The sequence below is a fragment of the Streptopelia decaocto genome, assembly GCF_964273445.1.
Source record: "Streptopelia decaocto genome assembly, chromosome: 1".
Classification (NCBI taxonomy): domain Eukaryota; kingdom Metazoa; phylum Chordata; class Aves; order Columbiformes; family Columbidae; genus Streptopelia; species Streptopelia decaocto.
This window is the reverse complement of record NC_138663.1, coordinates 81,252,864-81,274,412: the sequence shown is the minus strand read 5'-3', so window position 1 is coordinate 81,274,412 and position 21,549 is coordinate 81,252,864. Positions and strand designations below refer to the sequence as shown.

The window sequence follows — 21,549 nt, the reverse complement described above, 5'->3', positions numbered from 1 at the left end:
AAATGCTTTTCATGCAATTTAACAAAGTAAATTATAATGAGACTGAAAATTGTTTAAAATGTGTATGGAAAGTTCTATGCATGATTTTACAAAAATAGGTAGAATCCAAAAGGGCATAAACACCTTTTTGAGCACAGAGAAGATACCAATTTAGCACAGTCAACTCTCCATGTAGTAACTTTGGAATTACCATAAAAATACTACAACTTTAAGTGATCTCAAAAATTCTCAGGATTTCCTTGCCAAGATACTTTTAGTCACCTTTATTCAACTTCTCACTTCGATACAAAACAGTAACTACAGCACCTACTCTAATGCACTCAGATGGCAAAAGCCATTCCTTTTCTCCTATTATACTGATAGCAGCAGAGGCAAACGACACAACTTCAATATGAAAAAACTGTAAGACAGCAAGAATATTTCATTCTCTATCTTCCTTTTATCCTCTCCCAAAACCTCTTCAAGGATCAACATCTCTAGCCAGTTAGACAAATAAAAACAAGCTTTACATAGGCTTTTAGGATTTTTTTTTAATCATGACAATAAAAAAATAAAATTCCTTGGTTTAGCCATTTTATCTTTTTCTTTTACAAAATAGCCCCAGGTCAAAAGTCGACAAAATATCTTTAGTAAAATATTTGAGGCATTCAGGCTCTATCATGTATTTTTTCCCCCAGAATGTGACTCAGAAGCCCAAATAACATGTGCTCTGTGATATGTGAAGGTCTGAGATGGGATATATTATACAAGTAAAGCCTTTAGACAATGTTATCAAAGCATGTACCAGTTATTTTCCCAAAAAGAAAGAGCGCAAGAAAATTGCTACTTACCTTCTATTTACACAGATTTTGAAAGACTTACGTTTTATCTAGACCAAGACTATATCAAAAGATAAATATTTAGCTGTTAGATAACAGATTCTTACTGTTGTTAGAAGAATTATCATAAATAAACAAGACACCCTCAGTGCAAAGCAGCTACTACACTGCCTGTTCTTTGCAGGGTTCAGGTGGGTGCTTGGGCACAGGTAAGGGTAGGGCTGCCCCTCACCTTTGCAGAGACAGCTGTTCTGTGAGGACTGGGAGGTACCTGAAGTCCATTAACTGGGCTTGAGTGGCAGATCTCAGGAGGGCACAGGAGCTCTTGTGCATGGCCCAGGGCCTCTACAGAGGCTGAGAGGGCAAGAGATGTCTTGGAACCACTTACACTGTGACAACCCTTCATACCTCACACCCTGTACCTGTACCCTGGTCTTCACATTTTCCATCTGTAATGCATAGAGGCCATCGTGGATTCAAGGAAATACATCTGCTGTGGTACGTACGCAAAGATCATCTTTGACAGAAATAAAATGATCATTTTTGTGTGCGTGAAGTTCTTCCTCACTTTCTGTATCTTGTATAACTATTTGGGTTTCTGCTTCTATTTAAGTAACAAACCGCCCAAAATAGAAGAAAGGCAGAAGCTGGCCCTACTGTTTCTTTGAGCAACAGCAGTGAAGCCTGTTCCCCTTCCATGTTGTTCTCCATTTATAATTTCCAGCCAGCCAGTCTGTTATGTGAAAAAAACTAAAGTCTCAAAGCCTACCTAAATTCAGAACTTAGGGCAGAGCTTATCTACCACCAGGCAATGTCAAAACAGGTTCCACCAACTGAGTGTGGTTATCCAAGCAGGTATGCTTCCCATCCACTGGGCACAGGGGGGAAAAGAAACCCTTCTGCAGAAAGGATTATGCTTGGTGCCAGTTTTTACCTCACATGGAGTGGGATTTTCTAATAAGGCAGGGAGGCAGGGTATGAGAAAAGCTGTCAACTCTTGAACTGCAAAAAGCTCATAATTTTAACAGCTATTACTTTAATAGTTGTAGCAAATGCTTGCCTGCCAGTTTCAGTTATCTTTAAGCCTAGCAATCACATTGCTTAAAGTGCATTTAGGACAGAAGTTATTGGCTAAATAAGTTCTCCTAATCTAACTTGCTTTTCAGTCAATACAGAGTAGGAGCCTCAGCAGCAGCTGGGCTTTATATTTACAAGATGGCCTTAATCAAAATATTTACTAACTGTCACACTCTGCTGGATGCAGGTTACCATGTTTTTCCACCTAAAGGGCTATAGAGTATGTTCTCTTGTCCTCCTAAGATAAGGACATGACAGTTTGCCCAGTGGCCTGCCAGTTGCTATTGCTTTGACCAAGCTATGGGTACCTGATTATAAGATGAGTCTCCTTCAACACTATTACAACATGGTTCCTAAGTGTAAAACAGCATAACTGATTTGAAAAACAATTTAGATTGTAATGTGGCAATGAGTTCAGGTGGAAAACATGCATTAACCAGAAGACCAGCATGGGCATTTACAGTGTTGAAAACCACTGACTGAAGATCCTAAACAGTCATTAAAGGAGAGGATTTAGGACTGAGATAAGTGCAGAAGTGTTTTGTCCCTACTTAGGATCCTGATTAGCAAGGGTCAGAAAATGTGTATTTTAAAAATAGGGTTAAAGCTAAATATTTCATAAACATTTATCTGAAAAACAAGTTTTTAAGGAATTTAAGCCTTAAACAAAATACACAGGAATGGAAGAAACACTTTTTTTTTTCTTGCTTCTTAGATCAACTTACGGTCCACAGGAACTTGCTTCTGCCGCTGGGTGTCTCGTCCAACACTACCACCACTGTCACTAGAGGTGCTGCTTTGGCGGCTGATGGTTTCTGGTGCTTTGGGCACAGGAACCGGTATAGGTGCTGGAGTGCTAGGAGGGAGAGGGACAGCCACGGGGACAGGAGTGGGTGCCGGAGGTGGCGAAGGAGTAGCAGGAACTGGATCAGGTTGTTTCACAATATAGTCCATCCTCTGTTTCTGAAAAGATCCAGAGAGACTCAGTTTGACAACAAAACTTGGACAAGATATCAGACAAACTCAGGTTTCTGCAGAAAATGCTGGGATGCTTCACACCAACTGATTTTATTTATTACACAAAGACAACTTACTTGCCAGATAAAGTTCCAAAATTTGCCAAAACTTGATTTTGCATCAATATTTGGCATCAATTTCCTTCCCTTTCTGATATAAAATTCACAGCAATGACATAATCTGAAACATGTTTCTTTCAAGCAGATGAGTTCTATAAATGATATATTTTTTTTTAAATCCCAAACTTCTATTACATGGCACTAACAGCTTCCAAAATTTTTGAATTGTTGGACTTTATCAGTGTAAAAATGTATATTTTAGAGATGTCATGTAAAAAATAGTGAAAAATGAATATATCCTGCCACATCTAAGCCTGACTAATAGTTTAACTAAGAAGTCACTGAGGGTAGGATAACACTTTTTTTCTGTAATGCAGACACCATTTAAGAGGTTCCTGCTCCTCCTATCCATTCAGTTGTGCGTTTTCAGCTACTTCTGTGGTCGCTACATGCCACCCCAATGCTATAATCCAATTGAAAAAAATCCAACTCCACAATTCTTGGAATAGGGCCTGTTGTTTCTCTTCCCCCACTTTACATAATGTTCTAACAACATGAAAATTATCTTGCTGCTAATAACTAACTTATAAGCAACCCAAGTGACAGACAAGCCCAGAAGCTCATACACAAACTGTGTTGGCATTTTCTTTCAAACAGTTCCAACCCCACATCTAACTGTTTTAACAGTGCTCTCTCTCCACAGTTTTGGACTAGCACAGCTTTCAAGTTTAATATTAAAGTTTGTTTGCTCAATAGGGATGCCTCATTTCTTAAGTTATGAGAAATCTGCTTATTTTGGTATGAAAACAAATGAGCGCATTCCCCAGATGCATTGTTCCTTCCTGAAATACCCTTCCCTATTTCCTTGGAGGCAGAAGGTTTATAGCAAATCAAGCAGGGAAATATTGGTAGGAGCCATATGTTAGAATCTGAGCAGCAGATCACTGCCCTGACAACAATCAAACTTCCATTAAATGTCAGCAACTGCACTTATACAGGAATCCCCAACTCGGTAGGTCTAACTGATGGACAAGGCATTTTGTAGTGAATGTAAACTGAGACCATTACAGCTGAGCTATGCCGAGTTACACCAGCAAAAAAATTATCCCATCAGTTTCTATGGCCTGTCAATTAAGCCTAAGAAAAAAGTATTTTGTTTCCCTTAGACAATTTTTCACTTAAATTGTAGTAGTGAGCTACTGAAGCCAACATATAGTCTAACAATACATTAGCCATCAAACCTCTTTGTGTTTTTTTATCTTAACATTTAGTTGTTCAAAGGCATTACTCTCAATTATTTTCTGACTACCTTGTGCAGTGCATTGTGGGGAGATTAAAGAAAAAAAATAATATGACTGACTTTTCTGTATTCTGTTACTTCAATGTTAAGACAATAAATGTTTTTTTAAATGTCAAATGCCAAGAAAAGTGAAATTCATAATATAAAAGAGAACAAGCAGAATAAGGTATATTTACAGAAGCCTGTCCTTTGGTGGAAAGGCAATGCCCTAATATGCATATAGTAAATATATCTTAACTTATGATTTATAGATGTACTGTGGTATATGCAAAATTATTTTAACAAATTTTAAAATTTCAGAGCTATTAAAATGTTCTCACGATATTCAGCTTTTAGAATTCTTGTTCACAGATTCCAATTGCTAGACTGTTATCCCCACAATGTACCCTCATGGGTGCCCCAACATTCTTAAACAACATGCAAGGAAAAAACAAGGCTTTTTTAATGTTAGAGAAGATTCATTACAAACCAAGGCATCAACTACATACCACCACAATTGTAATCCAGAAAAAATGATAGATAAACACTACACATAGTTTTCAATAGATGCTACTGATGTAGTTTCTAAAACATGTTGTACTGTGATCACAAGTCTCATCAAAATGACTTGCTGGAGTGAAAATACAAATTAAACTGGAACCATCACTCAAATTCTAAATTTACAGATGAAACCACATGGAAATACACTTCACGTTTTGTTGAACAGTGCCCAAAAGCCAATTATACATTCTAGTCACATTTAACATTTCTTTTTTTAACACTTTTTCTAACTCCAGATCTTTTGAGGACATACACACATTCATCCAATCACTTCTATGCATTGCTGCAAACAAAACAAGCATGCACTACGGAATTCAGTGACTACATCATCCAAAAGAGTAATTTTTGAAGTTCAACATCAGAAGAGTAATTTCGTTACCTCTGAAAGCTCTCCCAGCAATTGCTGTGAGAAAAATGGAGTAAATCACATCAAATAGCGTTATTAGAAAGGTAAAAAGTAACTGCCTTACACATCTCTCCTGAAATTTCATACACATTAGCAATTTAAAATGAATGAACATCAGTGCTAATAATTACCTCTTCTTACTCACTAAGCAACTCACATAGTTATTCTCATTTTCTTCTTTTGAATAATGAGCAGACTGTTGGCTACCAAACACACATATGTGACACCTTATAAGCAATGAGCTCTTTTCAAAGCACCCACCTAGACAGAAATTTAGAAAGAGGTTTAAAAAAAAAACCAACCCAAACAAAAAACTGACATTGGATTGAAATCATAAGATGAATGTAGAGAACTCTCACATCTATAGAACAAGAACAATAAAGTTACAGCAGGTATTAATAAAAACTTATTCTTTTAGCTTAAGAAAGGTTGACTAGCTTAGAAAATGAGGTAAAGGTCACTGCTGACAGGTGTGTACTTGCTAATTTGCTGGCAATGATCAGAACAATGAACAATTCTGGGGTTTTTGTTTGTTTTGGTGGTTTTTTTTGTCATTTTTGTTTGGGTTTCTTTGTTGTTGGTTGGTTTGGTTGGTTGGTTTGTATGTATGGATTTGGTTTGTTTTGGGGGCTTTTGTGTTTTTGTTTTTGTTTTGTTTTTGCCTTTTTTTTTCCCCTTCTTTCTTGTATATTTTTTTTCTAAGAATAAACTTGGAATCCTCAATTCATATAAATTGGATCGAATCATTTAAATTATTTACAACAGTGATGAGACACACTCATTAAAAATCTGGATATACCAAAAAAGATTGCTGGGACTATTTTTTTCTTCTTCTTTTTTGCCAGAAAATCTTTGTCTTTACAAGAAAAAAACAGAGGTCCCAAGGCTCTTTTTTTCCAATACACTACAGGCTACATCTTGTCAAATATCAAGATTCACTATTATTTGATCTATTTTTAATGTAAGCAGAATAATAAGTTTGAGCAAAAATGCTAACAATATCAACCCTAATTCTTGATCATTGTAAAAAAAATTGGGACAATATATTTACAGCTACATTTCAGCATAAAAACAGGGAATATGTGTATTCAAACTATGGCAAATACAGACTTAGCATTAGAGGTGTTGGATACAACTGTAAGTAGCATTAGTGCTGGGATATGCTGTCATTAAGTTAACACAGACACGGAGCTTCCCATTTACTGTCTTTCTGAGCATTTTAGTGCCACGTTCCTGTATGCACAGCAACAGGAGTTCAACACGAGGGCTACAGAGGATTCAGCCTCAGATCTGTCAGGAGCATGGTGCTTTGTTTTCCTGAGACTCACACTGGGAATCTCTCATTCTGGGGCATGTACCTCCTAATTTGGCTATATTTTAAGAGAGAAGAGAGAGCCAACTACTTGCCTACAGCTAAAAGTGACAATGAGGTACCCAAGACTGGAAGAGGTAATTTCAGGGGAGCTCTTTCAGCCCAGTTTCCTCTAGTGGGTTCAGCTATTACGCAGAGTCAACCAGCTGCCTATGAAAACCCCATTACAAGGCACCTAACTAGCTCTTGTGGGGTGTAAGGAATTTATTATTTTATTGAATTTAAAAACGTGCTTTGCTAGTCTTGCCAGAAAACAAGGAGTAAATTAGGATGGAAGAAGGAGAAATTCAGACAGAGTCTATTTATTCAAATTGGTATTAGCTAGACTAGTCCCAATTTCTTAAAAAAAAAAAAAAAAAAGGCAAACAGAAGACTTTTAATTCCTATCATTAACCCAACCATTTTTTACAGCTACTCAGTGCATTTTGCATAAGCAGCATCCCATAATTTGGGACTGGATCAATGTTGAATTAGACAGGAAACAACTTAAAAAAACAAAACGAACATTAAAAAGTCTTGGTCTGATGGCAAATTTAAAGACCATTTAATATGAAAAGAAGTAAGAGAGATACTGGCTCTTGGTGAAAAATTATTTAGCCACTGCAAAATGAACACCTGGCAACTGCATCTCTTTGTCATCAAACAATTCATGATCTGCAGGAAAGATAAGAATTGGCAAAAGATGAATATGACACTATGACACTAACTTGGAGCACAAATGCTGTGCTTGAAGGGAAACAACTTCCCACAGAGATATTTTAAGTAACATGCTAAACAAAGAGACTTGAAAGCAAGGTTTTGATGGTAGATTGCCAAGAAATGCAAATGATGCTTGTCCCAAGAAAGGTGAAGACTTTTGTCTTGGTGTTTACATACCATAAACATGCCTCTTAGATGTAATGTCACACTCCTGTGGACAGTGCTGTTTTTTTATAAGACTGCAGGACTGCATTTTGCTTCACATTTGTGCTCTGTGCCTCATGCTGTCTACACGCCATTGGTAACATAACTGTCTCACCTCACAGAGGGTGTCATGAGATTAATTAACATGCCCACCAAGATACACACTTCTAGCCCAAATATGTTCCTCAAATTCCCTTTTCAAGATCATAAAAAGTTAATAAAAAGCACAATAAATAGGAAATATTATGTTTAATTATTTTCTAGGTTCACCAGCAATACTTATACAAAAAAAGAAACTAGAGTGCTTGGGAAACTGTTTATGTTCACACACAATGAGATGGTGAAGTACCACTGTTGGTTCACAATAAAAAGGCAGATTAAATGGCCAACAGCACAGGAAACTCTGATAATCAATAATTAACATTAATGGAAAACATAAATAACCAGCAAAATGTTCTCCGAAATATACAGAAATACCAAACAAGCAAAAATACAGTTTTCCTGGAACTAATTCAACTGACCAGAAGAAAGATAATGTTATAGCCTCTGACTCACAAAGATGACAAAATATAATAACTAGGATATTGGTTGCAGTGTTCCTGCCAGAATCATCTTAGACAATCCAGTGCTTTCAAGTAATTATGTGTGACCTGGATCTTGAAAGGGAATGAGAGAAAAATCAGGGTCTAAATCTAGTGTGTGGACTCAGACAACTAGGAGAGGGAAGAATAAAATAAACTTTACTCTTCTGAGAATAATTGTGATAATGAGGTATCCATCTCTCAAAGAAAAAGTGTCCATCTGTAGAATAATTGAATGAAAAAACTATCTCTTTTGATTGAATCCTTAATCCTTCTAATAATCTGGAAACATTATTTGGTTGGCGTTCTTTGAAGGCCTTTAGTCTGTAAAGAAACACACTAACCTTGTACATAACACTTATCTGCAGCTTGAAGCCGACCAGGGTGCTCAACACAGCAGCCAGTCTGCTTTGAAAGCAGTCTTTGGAAAACCAAAGATGACTTAGGGGTCTGGCAAAAGCTGCAGCACACCAGGCACTGAGCCTGCTTGTGTTCAGAGTCTGGCAGAGGCACTGATAGGAACAACTTCAATTTCCTGCTCTACCCACACGTTCTCCCATTTGACCTTGGGCAAAGTAGTCAGCCCCTCAATGCCTCATTTCTCTCTGAAATAGCAGCAACCTCTCATAGCACTGTTATGAAAATAAATAGGGTTATGCAAACAGATCCGAATGAACCATGTATCTATCACAAGGAAAGAGACAAATGAACATGCTCAGGAGTGCTAAAATTATAATAAACACCCTAAAGTTAAGAGCAACAGTACTGACATGTCTTGGTAAAGACTCCCTTTATCCTGTGTAATTCATTATATTCCTAAATAATGTCACAGTATTTCAAGCTCATATTTAAATATCATAGAGCTAAAATTAAAACAAACCATGGGGAACAACCTGCCAGAGGGCAAATAAAATTATCTTAAATGTTGTTCTGTGACCCTACTATTCATAGGTCCATGGAGAATGCTTTAGAAAAATGATTATTATTTCTCATGTCATTATTTCAAACAGAAAACTTCAAAAACTGCAGTGCATTACAAAGAATAGTGTAACCTCTACTTATAAACCACACTCAGTCTCAGGATTTCTTGGCAAATTCCAAACACACAAAATGACATGCACCATAAGGAAAAAAAATCATACCCTTAAATCAGGATTTAAAAAGCACTCTAGACACATGCTTCATGACACAGACAGGCAAAAGCCATAATCAATTTAGAATGAGCTCATACATTACAGGCAAACAATTAGGGATAAAAAAACTCAGAAGTGGCCTGATTCAAGCCCAGCAAGCTCAAGACAGGTCTACCACATTATGGTGCCAGAAATAGCACAGGACATAATTTCTTAAGAGGTTTTCTATATCCATGGCAAAACTGGAAATACTGCAAAAGGTGCAGCTTTCACAATAGCTGTGCACACAGAATCCAGCACAGCAACACCTTTGACTGGGACTTTCAGATGAGTCTGCAGCAGAGACAGTCAATAGTAACATTATGGCATTAGGCATTTTGGCATTTCTCAGTTTTCAATCATCAGCTGGAGTATGTAGGCACAAGGAATGAATAGTAAATTAAATTTAATTTAACTTCAACATGAGTTTGGTTTGCATTTGGACTGAAAAAGTCTGATTCAGAGGCAGGCCTGGAATTTCTGTTAAATCCAAACTTGTTTGCCTAACTTTTCAAAATCATTAGATATAAAAAGGAAGAAACAGGCCTTAGAAAACACCACCTGTTATTTTATGAACTTCTGGCCCACGTAAATGTTGTCTAAAAATACAGATTACAACTTTATCTTGTATATCCTTACTCAGGTGGACAATGACACTGATGTAAGATTTTTTTTTTAATTATTTTATCCTCTAATTCTCTTCAACATATAAAAGAAACAACAACAACAAAATCTTAATTGCACACCACAAAGTGAAAGAAAGAAAAGCAAAATAAGGTCACAAGAATAGAGTGTCATTGATGCACAGGCATAGTAATTGAAAAATACCTGCGAATTCAAAAGCCAAGACACCTAATTTTATTACTCCAAAGTACAGTAATTAAATAAATAGAAGACAGAGACACACAAAGACAGAAAATAAAAAGAAAAGCTAGTGTTCACTCTCCTAGGAAAAACAAAGATGACCCTACCTTAAATAATTCAAACTCCTTCTTTGGCATCAACAGCTATCAATCCACAAAGGATATTTGCAATTAAAATAAATGCATTTACATCCATTAGGACCAAAATTACCACCTCTAAGCAAATAAGCAGAAAAAAACCCAAACCCTTGTAGGACAACATTTTGCTGTATCACTATCATCTTTATTCTCATGTTAGACTCTATACAATAATCAAATTCAAGCTGACAAGAAAAATAAATCTTTACACGTATCAGTGGAACATGCAGATAATTTAGCCTTGCTGTGAATCTCTTCCTCCTCCACACGCACACATGCACACTTCACAAGAAAGTTTTGCTCCTAAGGAGCAGACGGTACCTGGATAGTGCGGGTATACGCAGGCTCTGACCATCCTAGAACACCTTCTTGATTCCTCAGAGGATCCAAAATGTTGTTTGGCACAAAGCCTGTGCTGCCACTTTTATTCTGAACCTTCCACCACTGCTTTCTGTCATCCAGAATCTGAAATAATTTGACAAATTAGTCACATATTTTTACTGACTTTCCTCCTGCCAGTACTTAGACTGCGCATCATTTCAAAATAAAACCGTAACTTTGCCAGGTTCTGCGCTTGCCAACAGATCATACACAGATGTCCGTAAGAAACCCTTGTAGGCTTCCTAAATTATCACTAATTCTACATGGTTATATTGCACTTTTCAGAGCATGGCTCTCAAGGAAGGTTATTGAAGAAAAGTGTGTAAAGAACGTCTGTAAACTCAGACGTGCTGGACAATACAGCAGAATGAAAATCAATACTTGTGCAGAGGCTGGCATCTCTACAACCTATTTGCTGCTGAGAAAATGAATAAGTAACTATTAATAACCCAAGGAAAAGGGCATCTTTCTAGAAGAGCACAACTTTGGAGAGAGAGCACTTCCGAGTAAACAGGGAACTGGAGCAGGATGGCCAGGAGAAGTCCAAAATCTGCCGTGCAATCTCATACATGACGTTTTCTCTCTCTGTTGCTCCCTCTCTTCCACAGGTGTCCAGCTTTCTGGGTAACACCTCTTGCAGGAAAGGACAGGATTTCTCTATGCCCTGTGCGTACACAGACAGTGTCTGTGAAAGCAAGTTATTTAAATACTACTAAATGAGGCTTTTAAAAGCAACACCAGAGAAGATGGAAGAAATGCACAAATAAACTTCCAGCATGGGTATCTACAGAATCAATTCATAAGTCAGTACAGAATCTCCATTCTTGTCCACGGTGGAAAACAAACTGATTGAACTTTCCATATTAATAGTGATAAAACAAACAGATTGAAGTAATCATGAAGGACAGCCATACTATCCACAGGAAAGGTGCTCTCTACGTCGAGTAGTATCAGAAATTTGTGTTTTCTCTTTGCAAAAAAGATTACCTCTACGATCTCTTCTTTCATGACAGAAAGCTCACTGTTGTTTCTTGCCATAAATTCATACTTGCATTTGGCATATTTCTTGGTCTGTGCTTTGCTATGTGCTTCATAGTTTCTGGAAAGATCAGACTATTGTTCAGTGAGACATTCAAACAAATAAACACAGACAAAATGCCCTTTTCCAACAATCTGCAAAACATTTAAATAAAAAATCCACCCCACCATAACATGATGCTGCTGTAGAACTACCTACTCCTAACATACTGATTTAAGTGCAAGGAAAAAAAAAAAAAAAAAAAAGGAAAAAAAAAAGCAACAAAAGAAAGAGGTGGCTGAGCTACATGGACCTCAAGAACTGGTAATCTTTATTAGCTCACTGCTTGTGAGATAACAGCTTAGATTGGCAGGTGCCATTGTTTTACAATAAACTTGTACACTATATTTAGCCTGTTTTCCTACAGTAGGTTAAACAATCATTTGCCATATAAACAAATGACTATACTTAGTAGATAATGGATATCTTGTGCTTTGTATGAAACTGTATTTCTAGTCTTCATCAGAAATTGTTTCAAATACGTAATAAATGATTATTCTTTTGCCATCAACACCAGTGGAATTAAACTCTAAAAAATGCTCACCTGCTGTAGATCAGTTTTCTTAATTGACCATAAGGTATCATCAACTCTAACAACCTCAAGTTACTGTATCATTAAAATTGAAAACTAACATCTTGTCAGTTACAAACAAGGTTCATTGTAGAACATGGAATATCACAGTTTAACTCTGTGTCTTTCTGCTTCCATGAGGAAACATCTGTTCAGAATGCCTTTGGGTAAGAAGCACTATAATAGTTTCTTTGACATAGCTGCTCTTCAAGTTGAAAGATCCCTCAGTTCCATCAAAATAGGTCCAAAAGAAACAGTAACATTATTCACTGATTACAATTACACCCAACAACCTAAATCCATACCAGCTAGTAAAGTTTAAAAAAAATCCAAACAGAAAATGAAAACACAAAGCAATCAATGGCCTGAAATGTTGCATACAATATCACAGCACAGGGATAGGAATGCAGACTGTTGCTGATGTTGGTGCTGTGTAACCGTGGGTCCCAGGTGTCCCTGAGCAATCCATTCATTACCTAGCTATTGCATGGCTGTGGAGAACTGTCGCACTTGACTTGAAGAGCAGAACAAAGGAAGAGTCATATTTAGATTGAAAGATTATTTGGAAAGAAAGACAAAACACTAAATGTGTTTAAGGAGAGAGTGAAAAACATGGGATGAACCCAGGCCTGCAGAACAGCTGTTATGAGGCTGAAAGATGTGTGAGTAATCTCAATTTTTTTCCACCACCTACTCAAAATTCATATAATTTTGAACTCCTTTCTTATTATCTCAGGGATATGACTAATGTACCTCTGAAGGTACTTTTACTTTTAGGCTGTCTTTCCAAACTCATTTCACTGTCTTCCTACCTGACTTCCACACCTGACTATCCCAATCCCTTCAAAAAACTCAGGAGGAATTTTTAAAAATGCTTATGTTTCAGTTTTACTCCCCTCTGTTGTAATCAACAGCAATATCTCCAGAACATGAGCAATGGCTGTATGCTTCTAAGAGACCATAATTCTTCACGCCCACCTTAAACAGCCAAACCATTAACTTGGGGCAGAAATGTTCTCAACACTTCATCTATCCTCCACTGTGTTTTCTTACTATTAGATACATCAGCCTTCTGCTCATCCATGCATGCTGCTCAAGAGCCTAGTGGATTGCACAGGCTTTCAGGGTGTTTTTCTTCAAATGACAGTGCAAAACCAAACTACGCAGCATACTAGTTTGAAATACCACACAACTTGCTGAAAAACTATACAGTACACTTTCAGGGTCAGAGAGAGTCCCTGATATACCTAATATCCCACTGAAAGTTTAAGATTCTGACACTTAGATCACCCAAGGAAAGCAGACCTTACTGGAGGTCCTGGCATGTTGGAATAAGGCTCAGTGAAGTTGCCTGTGATTAAAATTTCCCTGGACAAGGTGTAACCTGCTTGTCCCTCAGAAGGTAGTGCGTGGCTTGGTCACTTGCCTTTGGACTATTCATTAGAAATGTCAGCTTTGAACAAGGACCAGCAAACAATGGCTTAAATGATCAGCTTGAATTTCTCACTCCCTCCCCCAAACCCACTCCTTCACCTACTTCTTCACAGATGCTTTAAATGGAAGTTACTTGGAGCAATACTTATTCACAGCTTTCCTCCAATAATTACCTCCTACAAGGCACATATTATATATCTCAAGAGCCAGTTAAGAAATGGAAGTTTGTGTTGTGTTGAACAGACTGGTAGGTGGGGGCATGCTGTGGATGTTTGCATCAGTATTCGCCATCTAGACTCCCTCCCATAGTCAGTGGTGAGAAACGGGCACCACTGCAGGACTGCTCTTTTCACATCTTTTAAATGATAGGACAAGGGGCAATGGGTACAAACTGGAACACAGGAGGTTCCACTTAAATTTGAGAAGAAACTTCTTCACAGTGAGGGTGACAGAACACTGGAACAGGCTGCCCAGGGAGGTTGTAGAGTGTCCTTCTCTGGAGACATTCAAAACCCACCTGGACACATTCCTGTGTAACCTCATCTAGGTGTTCCTGCTCCAGCAGGGAGATTGGACTAGATGATGTTTTAAGGTCCCTTCCAATCTCTAACATTCTGTGATTCTGTGTGACTAATTTCACCTTACATGAACTGCTTCATTTCTCTTTATTTGCCACACAGAAGGCTTGGACGACTCTTTCAGTTGCAGCCAGATAGACTGATACCATCAATGGTTCAATGCAATAAGACTCATTCTCTAAACCTGAAATGCAGGCAACAACATTCATATGGAATACTCTTACTCAGAAAGGACAGAACAGGTCTTATCACATTACAGATAAGAAAGAAAGGAATTAAGAGTACAGATCATCTAGATTTCAAGGTGACTGGTCCTGAGACAAGAACTCAAGAAGGAGCCAAGTTTGAGAAAATGATTAAGAGTTGATTACTACTGCTGCTGTTGCAAGGAAAAATAAATCCAAAGTTCAGGAAAAGAATCGGGTCCTCAACCTACACAACACATGAGAATTTGTATGCATGCAGATTAACAAGAGGATCTTTTAGCACATAGCTCAAAACTAGGGATTATGCAAAGATTTTAATCAAAATAGTTATATCAAAGCTGTTTTAATCAGCAATCCAATCCTAAAAATTTAGCTGAAGCATCTTCCATAGCACATAAGCCAAAATACTGTTCATATGGTGTATGTGGAAAACAGTTGGGCATGGGGGAACAATTCCAATATTGCTTTACCAATGTACTTCCACAGCTTGTGCTGGCATAAATTCTCCCCACATACAAGGCCAAGACTCCAAGGATCACTGCATTTGATCTTGTAAAGCTATTTGGATTTAGGCTAAAATGAAGGGCATGAAAGAGGATGTGCAAAAAGACACTGGTTGCTATGCAAACACTTTAGAGAATTTTCTGTAGTGTTTGAAAGAGAATGGAAGAAACTAAGACTTGCTGTTCTGAAAGTGGATATTTATGCACCAACCCAGAAAACAAAAAGCAAGAGACTATGCAGCAAAAAGCAGCTAAACAAATCAAACAATCATTCAAAACAAGGATGAATGGATCTCAGAGCAGACTTGTCATTCTTTGTAGTTCTGAAAAGAGCAAAGAGTATCTTTAGAAACATAAAACAAAGCAGAAATAAAATCTGAACCCAAATAAGAGGATTCTGTGTTCTCAGTTGGGTTGGAATTCCCCTATATCATTTTTGGCAAAAGCACTGAATTAATAGCATACATAAACAGGGTAGTTTAGTAGAAATTATAATAAAAGAGTCTTAATGATCTGCCTTAGAGAAGCAAAAGCAGAAATAACCATTGCTAACCGGAATCAGCTGCTCATAGAAACAATGATCTGCTCCAGACACAACCAGAGGTAATTACAGACACCGCCACCCCAATAGCAATAAGTCGGGACAGTTATCCACAGCACCACGTACGCCGTTGATTCAGTGTTACCTATCTACATGTCGGCTAACAGTTTGCTTAAAGGCTGCAACAGCCGCCCCCTGGTCCAGCAGAGGCCCTCTTTTGTAAACTGTGTTACTGAATGCATACCCATCAGACGGGGGGTAGTCAGGAACACTGGGAGGCTGGAAGACAAAAAAGAAACAAACCCACAAAGTGGATTAGTGTCATCAGCAGCACTGCCTCGCTCACTTAATCCAGCACCCCAGCATCTCTGTCAGCATTCACGCATCCTCAGGTGCTCACGGTTCTGCTATGAAAAGTTAATAATTTCTGCATTTCAAATATATAGACAGGGAGATCAAAAGGATAAGAATGAAAGAATTTCTATCCTAAGTCATCCCACTGCATTAATATTGCAGGGGATATTCTTTAGAAAACCAGTTCTCTGGGGCAAGGTCCATGTCATCTCTCAAATATCACTACAGGAACACAACTTATAAACAATGGCTGAATGGCTTTAAAATAAACCACACTTAGACACTGCTTTGTGCTTTTGTTTTAGATGTACATTTAAAGCCAGAAATTTCTACAGTAAGTCTGTATAAGAAACAAAACCTCCTGACTAAAATTATCACTCTATTGCAGGTTCATAATATCAAGTGGCTCCTTTATGTCACCCTCTCACTGAAAATGACTATAGTCAAAGAAGAAATGTAAAAGGAATGTGACAGTTGGTATAAATAAGGAATTTAATTAAGGAAAATAATCACAATTTATCACAAGCACACACATAAGAATATTCAAGGCTTTAGGAAATTCTTTCTGGGCAGCAGGCCTAAAAAAAAAAAAAAACAAAACAAACCTAAAAACAACACCTTAAATCCAGCAATACTACTTTGCTTCTAAGTAAGAATTATTTTAACCACCATTCTCCAAAACATAAACAATCTAAGCAGCTCATTTCTGGAGAGTATGGTATTGAAATTGCTCATAATAGATATTTTCCTTCTACCACCATATAGTAGCATAAGTTAGAACAGCTGAGATTCATCAAAAATTTTCAAATCTCTAAGAATAGTTTGTTGAGGGGGTTGTGGTTTTTTTGTTTGCAATTTTTTTTTTTCCCCCTGTTTGTGTGGCTACAGAAAAGCCACTCACCTAATTTCTACCTCCAAGTATCTGACCAGGCACCCAGAGACACTTGCCTACAGGGCTGAGGGTTTATGAAAATAAATCAAAACCACACAAAACTCCCCATACACACAATAATCTTTAAGACTACATTATTAAGACATATTTGAAAAAAAAAAGTCTCGGGTGTCACCTAGCTTATACCTTACATCAAAGGACACCCAGGAAGCAGGAACTTATTTTACTTCACGCACTAATTATTTACATTGCCTTAGCCACACAGACTCTATCACGAGTTCCCCAATGTTTCACCGAACCAGCTCCACCTTGAAACCCACCTGGTGGGAGCTGAGTGTGTGTCTAGATCTTAAGATTCAGGACTGGAAAAAAAAAATTATATATATTTATATATAAATATATATATATAGGTAAAGCTTCTTCTCATGAGTGGGACCCTGCAAAACACTTTGCCAGATGCCCAGTCCCTGCCCAGCAGTGAGGGTAGCTGTATGCACCCCCCTCCATCCCCAGGGTGGCACAGCTCTCGACATGCAGCCTCATGAAGACACAAGGCCAATTAGCAGCAAGAGATGAGCACTTAAATTCTCAGTTTTCTAGCACCCTTCATTAAACAAGCTGCTACAGCAGACTTATGAAAGAATAACTATTCTGCTATCACCCACTCCAGGGCAGTCCTTTCGCTGCACACAAACAGCATTTTGCACTCACGCAGCTTTTTCCAGCTGAGCACCTACAGCACTTCACAGCTATTAAGCAGCTCAGTGCTTCTACCCCTAGGGATGTGCTGAGAAGGCACGAAGGTTAACTGACTTGCCCAAGACCACACAGGAACCAGTGACAGCCAGGAGACCAAGGTCTGCCATCCCAGGGGCCATGCACAAGAACACCTAGAGGTAACCGGGATTTTTTTTTTTTTTGGTCTTTTGAAGATTAAGATAAAGATGTTAAGTTGGCACAAACAATTGCCAATTCAACCAACATTACCATCACTATTATATAAATAATAAATCAAATTCTTACAATCATCAGAAGAGAAAAATCAATGCGCCTTTTTTTTTTTTTTTTTTTTTTTAGGTGGAGCACAATGTAAACAAAAGCTCCTGCACAGATACGTAGAGCAGCAGTGAAACACCAAGACAATATTTGATGACTAGGGAAGGGGTGACAGCAATGACAACAGCGACATTCCACATTACTGTGCCCATTAGCTATAGTAAATGCTTTTTTGCTCAAAAGAACTCACAGGCAATAAATCAGGTTTTGGTGCATTTATTCTTGTATATTGTTAGGCATAAAGCCAAACAGTATTTTAAGTAATCAGATATGTACCATGTTATCCTCCTTTGCTTGGCAGACTTTTTAGCCAGTTTGTCTCTGTAGCTGAGTAGACCCTTTTTTTTTTTTTTTTTGACTAAGAGATTTTCATGAAAACAAAGTTTTACTGTGGCAAGCTTTCCATGGCCAGTTTTGATAAATGTTTGCTAGGGAAGCTTTTGTTGTCTCCAATAAGAGAACTGCTCTGCAAGAGAAAGCCATCCTGCAGCAGCCAATAAACTGTACATTATGAACTCAGTTGCACCTGTCTAAGACTGAACATGTGTGTCTGACATCTGAGGCAAATACCCTAACCACACAAATATTCTGAGTGTTGGTTGTTTTCATAACGAAAGTTTCATGAGATAAAAACTGCTTTTCCTTCTTATCTTTAGCCATCTCCAGGCCTCATCCCTATGCAGATGCTCAGGACCTCTCAGCACAGGGGTGAAGCGACAGGCTCCTCTCCAGGGCCACACACTGCAGAAGGGGAAAGGGCAGGTAGTTCCTCCACAGGCATATGCTCACGGAAGTAACTCTGAACCCTGCTCAAAACTAGAAAAGGCAACTATGACAATTATTTTTCAAAAGCACAAATGGCAATCAGGTGATCCTACTGAAATCCTTCCTTTGAATCTTCTTCCATATGTGCATTTTTGTCACTAACAGATTTGTCAAGATCACCACTACAAAATTAAGATAAAATCCAGTATCATTGCCTTAAGATGCACTCTGAATATAGTACTGGTGTAGATTGCTCAAGGAAGATAAGAAAGGCTATGGACTGAACCTAGAAAATTCTAGGTGCACTTCCATATCACAGCTGTTAACAGATGAAGTCGGACTAGCTAACCCTTGATTTAAACTAAACTTAGCATGAAAAAATAAAATAAAATTTTCATTTAAAGCTTATGTCCTCCCAACAAAAAACTTCAACAATGAAAACTTTTGTATATTCTAAAAATGCAATAGTGGTTGGTTGGGGTTTTTTTGTTTGTTTGTTTCTTTCTTTTGGGTGGGAGGGGGCAGGTGTTTGTTTTTGTTTGGTTTGTGTGTGTGTGAGTTTCTTTCTTTTTTTTGTTTTGTTTTGGGTTTTCTGAATAAAGAAGCAACAAACTCCACTTTTATCCTTAAAATCTTCACACGAAAAAAAGTATGTTTGCTGACCCACTCTACTGAAAAACTAGGGAGCATAACCTTAAGAGTCAGCCCCTCTAATTCTCAATGAAGCCAGAAAATGCACTCTGGTCTCTCTCTAGTCTTTAGAAGATGGTCCATGTTTCCATTAACAGAACAGAATAAGTTATCTTTTGCTAAATTAATCACATTTCTTGGGAGAACAGGATGGGAGAAGATTCCTGTGAAACAAGACTTCTAATTGGCAGCTGTTTTTCAGAAGTCAGCCTAAATTACCCGATGTGGCATTACTCTGACAGCACCACCAAATACTTTCTAGCAACACAGTGAAAGTATCAAGAAATTCTTGAAAGGAAATCAAATTCCACATTTGGGAAGAAGTACCTTAAATCCAAAGCTCCTTAAAGTGGTGTGGGTGTTTTTTCTGCTCATGGGTGTGTGTTTGAGAACACTTTGGTTCAAATTCTGCATCAAGTAATCAAAATCAATTGGATCTGAAAGCACAGGCCAATAATCAAACTGAACCATATGGACTTGGACTGTCATCCCAACTGAGGTGGGAAAGTGCACCAGGTTCAAGCAGAGCAGTGGGTAAAAGTCTTATATTTATCCTAATCACGTTTTTGATGGCTAAACAAGTATTTGGTTTCACATAACTTTAATTAAGTATCCTGAGCTTGCACCGACGTAGCAGACATCAGACCATGGTTACTCCAGCAATATCAGAAAATACTTCCTTTATGAAAGAAGCAGCTGGTGTTGCCTTCAGCTAATTTACAAAACACTGTCACATACAACCTACCTCAGTTGACAGTCTTTTCATTTCTTGCTTCCGCTGTTGCTCTGCAACATTTGCCACGGACTCAGCCAAATGACTGAGTTCTTGCTCCTTTGGAGCTCCCATGAAGTTCAGCAAAGGAGGCTCCCAACCATTTCGGAAACGGGGGACATAAGGTGGAATGAAATGGTCTTTGGGCCAGTCCGCTCTGTATGAAAAGCAAATTAGAGATCTGTATCTGTCCTGGTTTTGTTAAAAAACAAGTTTCTCTTTCAGTGAATTTGCCTGTCAGCTAAAGCCTTCATATTAGCTGCATTTTCCTGGAGAACCAGATACATGTTTTGGTAAACATAGCAATGGAATGCAAAGTTATTGATAAGCATGGATGGACATCTCGCGAGAGGGTCAACGAGAAACAGGTGATCAAGAAACTGACCAACTATGTATAACATTCCATTCACGTGAATACTTCATATAAAAGTGGGAGATCACGAGGATCTCGTCCCTTTTCCCTTCTTCTTTCCCTTTTGCTTATGGCCGACACTAGGAGAGGATCTTGCTAGTCATCCCTGCGAACTGAGGCCTAGAGAGAGACTGAATCCAGCTCCGGTTGGCTGCAGAGTCCAATCCAGGACTTCGGGTGTCGGCTCTGCAGTCGCTGAGACTTTCAAGATTGGTTTTGTATATTTTGTATTAGTTTCTCTATTCTTATTAGTAGCATTAGTAAAACACCACCACACAGCAAACCTCTACATGCATCAAAACTCAAGAATTATTATTATTTGCTGTTTTATAGTTCAGATTGATAATTTTAAAATACTGTATTATTTTTGAGAGCTCCATTAGCATTTCCTAATGCAACACAAAATACCTAAATGAATGCTTTCATGGTCTGCCTTTACACTATACATAACACACTGTCCTGCAATATAAATTACTGTTTCTTCACTGTGGAAGCAAAAACGGGAATGTACATTACATGTACATGTACATGTCTTTTAACAGTCTAATTCTTCACACTGCTCAAAATTAAGGGACAAATGCTGCTAGTAACACAATGTACAGGAGCAGTGATGAATTACTAGCCCATTAGCAGGCCTGAGCTAGGTCAGTAAACCTTGAGTGTATCATTCACCTCTCCTGCTGCACCACAGCACAGTGTACCTCTGGATATTGAGATCAATCAGACCATCATTTCTAATCTACATGGGTCAACCAACTATATTCTAAGTGATTCATTCTTTACTGCCCAACATGAGCTACTTCTCTTTCCATTAAACTTTTTTCAGAAGGGACTAAATGAATGGTGATGGTAGTTCCCAAGACAAGGAAGCCCATTATTTTACCCAACGATCCATTTTCCCTGCATTTTCGCTCCAAGGCTATGAGACAATTTCCACTGCCAGTCCCACCACAAGCTGCTGTGAAGCCAGCAGATCTTGAAGCAGGTAAAGACAAGCAAATGGTGTTTTGCTGGGGGAGGTAAGCTCCCTGGCAATCACAAGGAGCGGCAATTCCTGTTTCTAGCTCATT

General features: G+C 38.1%; 1 protein-coding gene across 9 annotated transcripts in view; it reads right to left on the bottom strand.

Annotated features, from left to right (window-relative positions):
* EPS8 (EGFR pathway substrate 8, signaling adaptor) overlaps positions 1-21,549 on the bottom strand; it is a 142,348-nt gene that overhangs the window by 8,343 nt on the left and 112,456 nt on the right. For 7 of the 9 annotated variants that reach the window (XM_082076274.1, XM_082076273.1, XM_082076275.1 and 4 more), the window contains 5 exons: positions 20,041-20,224; positions 15,684-15,817; positions 11,615-11,726; positions 10,568-10,711; positions 2,621-2,858 (listed from right to left, as the gene is read on the bottom strand). In XM_082076274.1, the coding sequence (XP_081932400.1) occupies positions 2,621-2,858; positions 10,568-10,711; positions 11,615-11,726; positions 15,684-15,817; positions 20,041-20,224 (812 nt within the window). Of the gene's footprint in view, positions 1-2,620; positions 2,859-5,379; positions 5,479-10,567; positions 10,712-11,614; positions 11,727-15,683; positions 15,818-20,040; positions 20,225-21,549 lie in introns of those variants that run through there. The other 2 variants (XM_082076279.1, XM_082076281.1) reach the window with 2 other exon arrangements.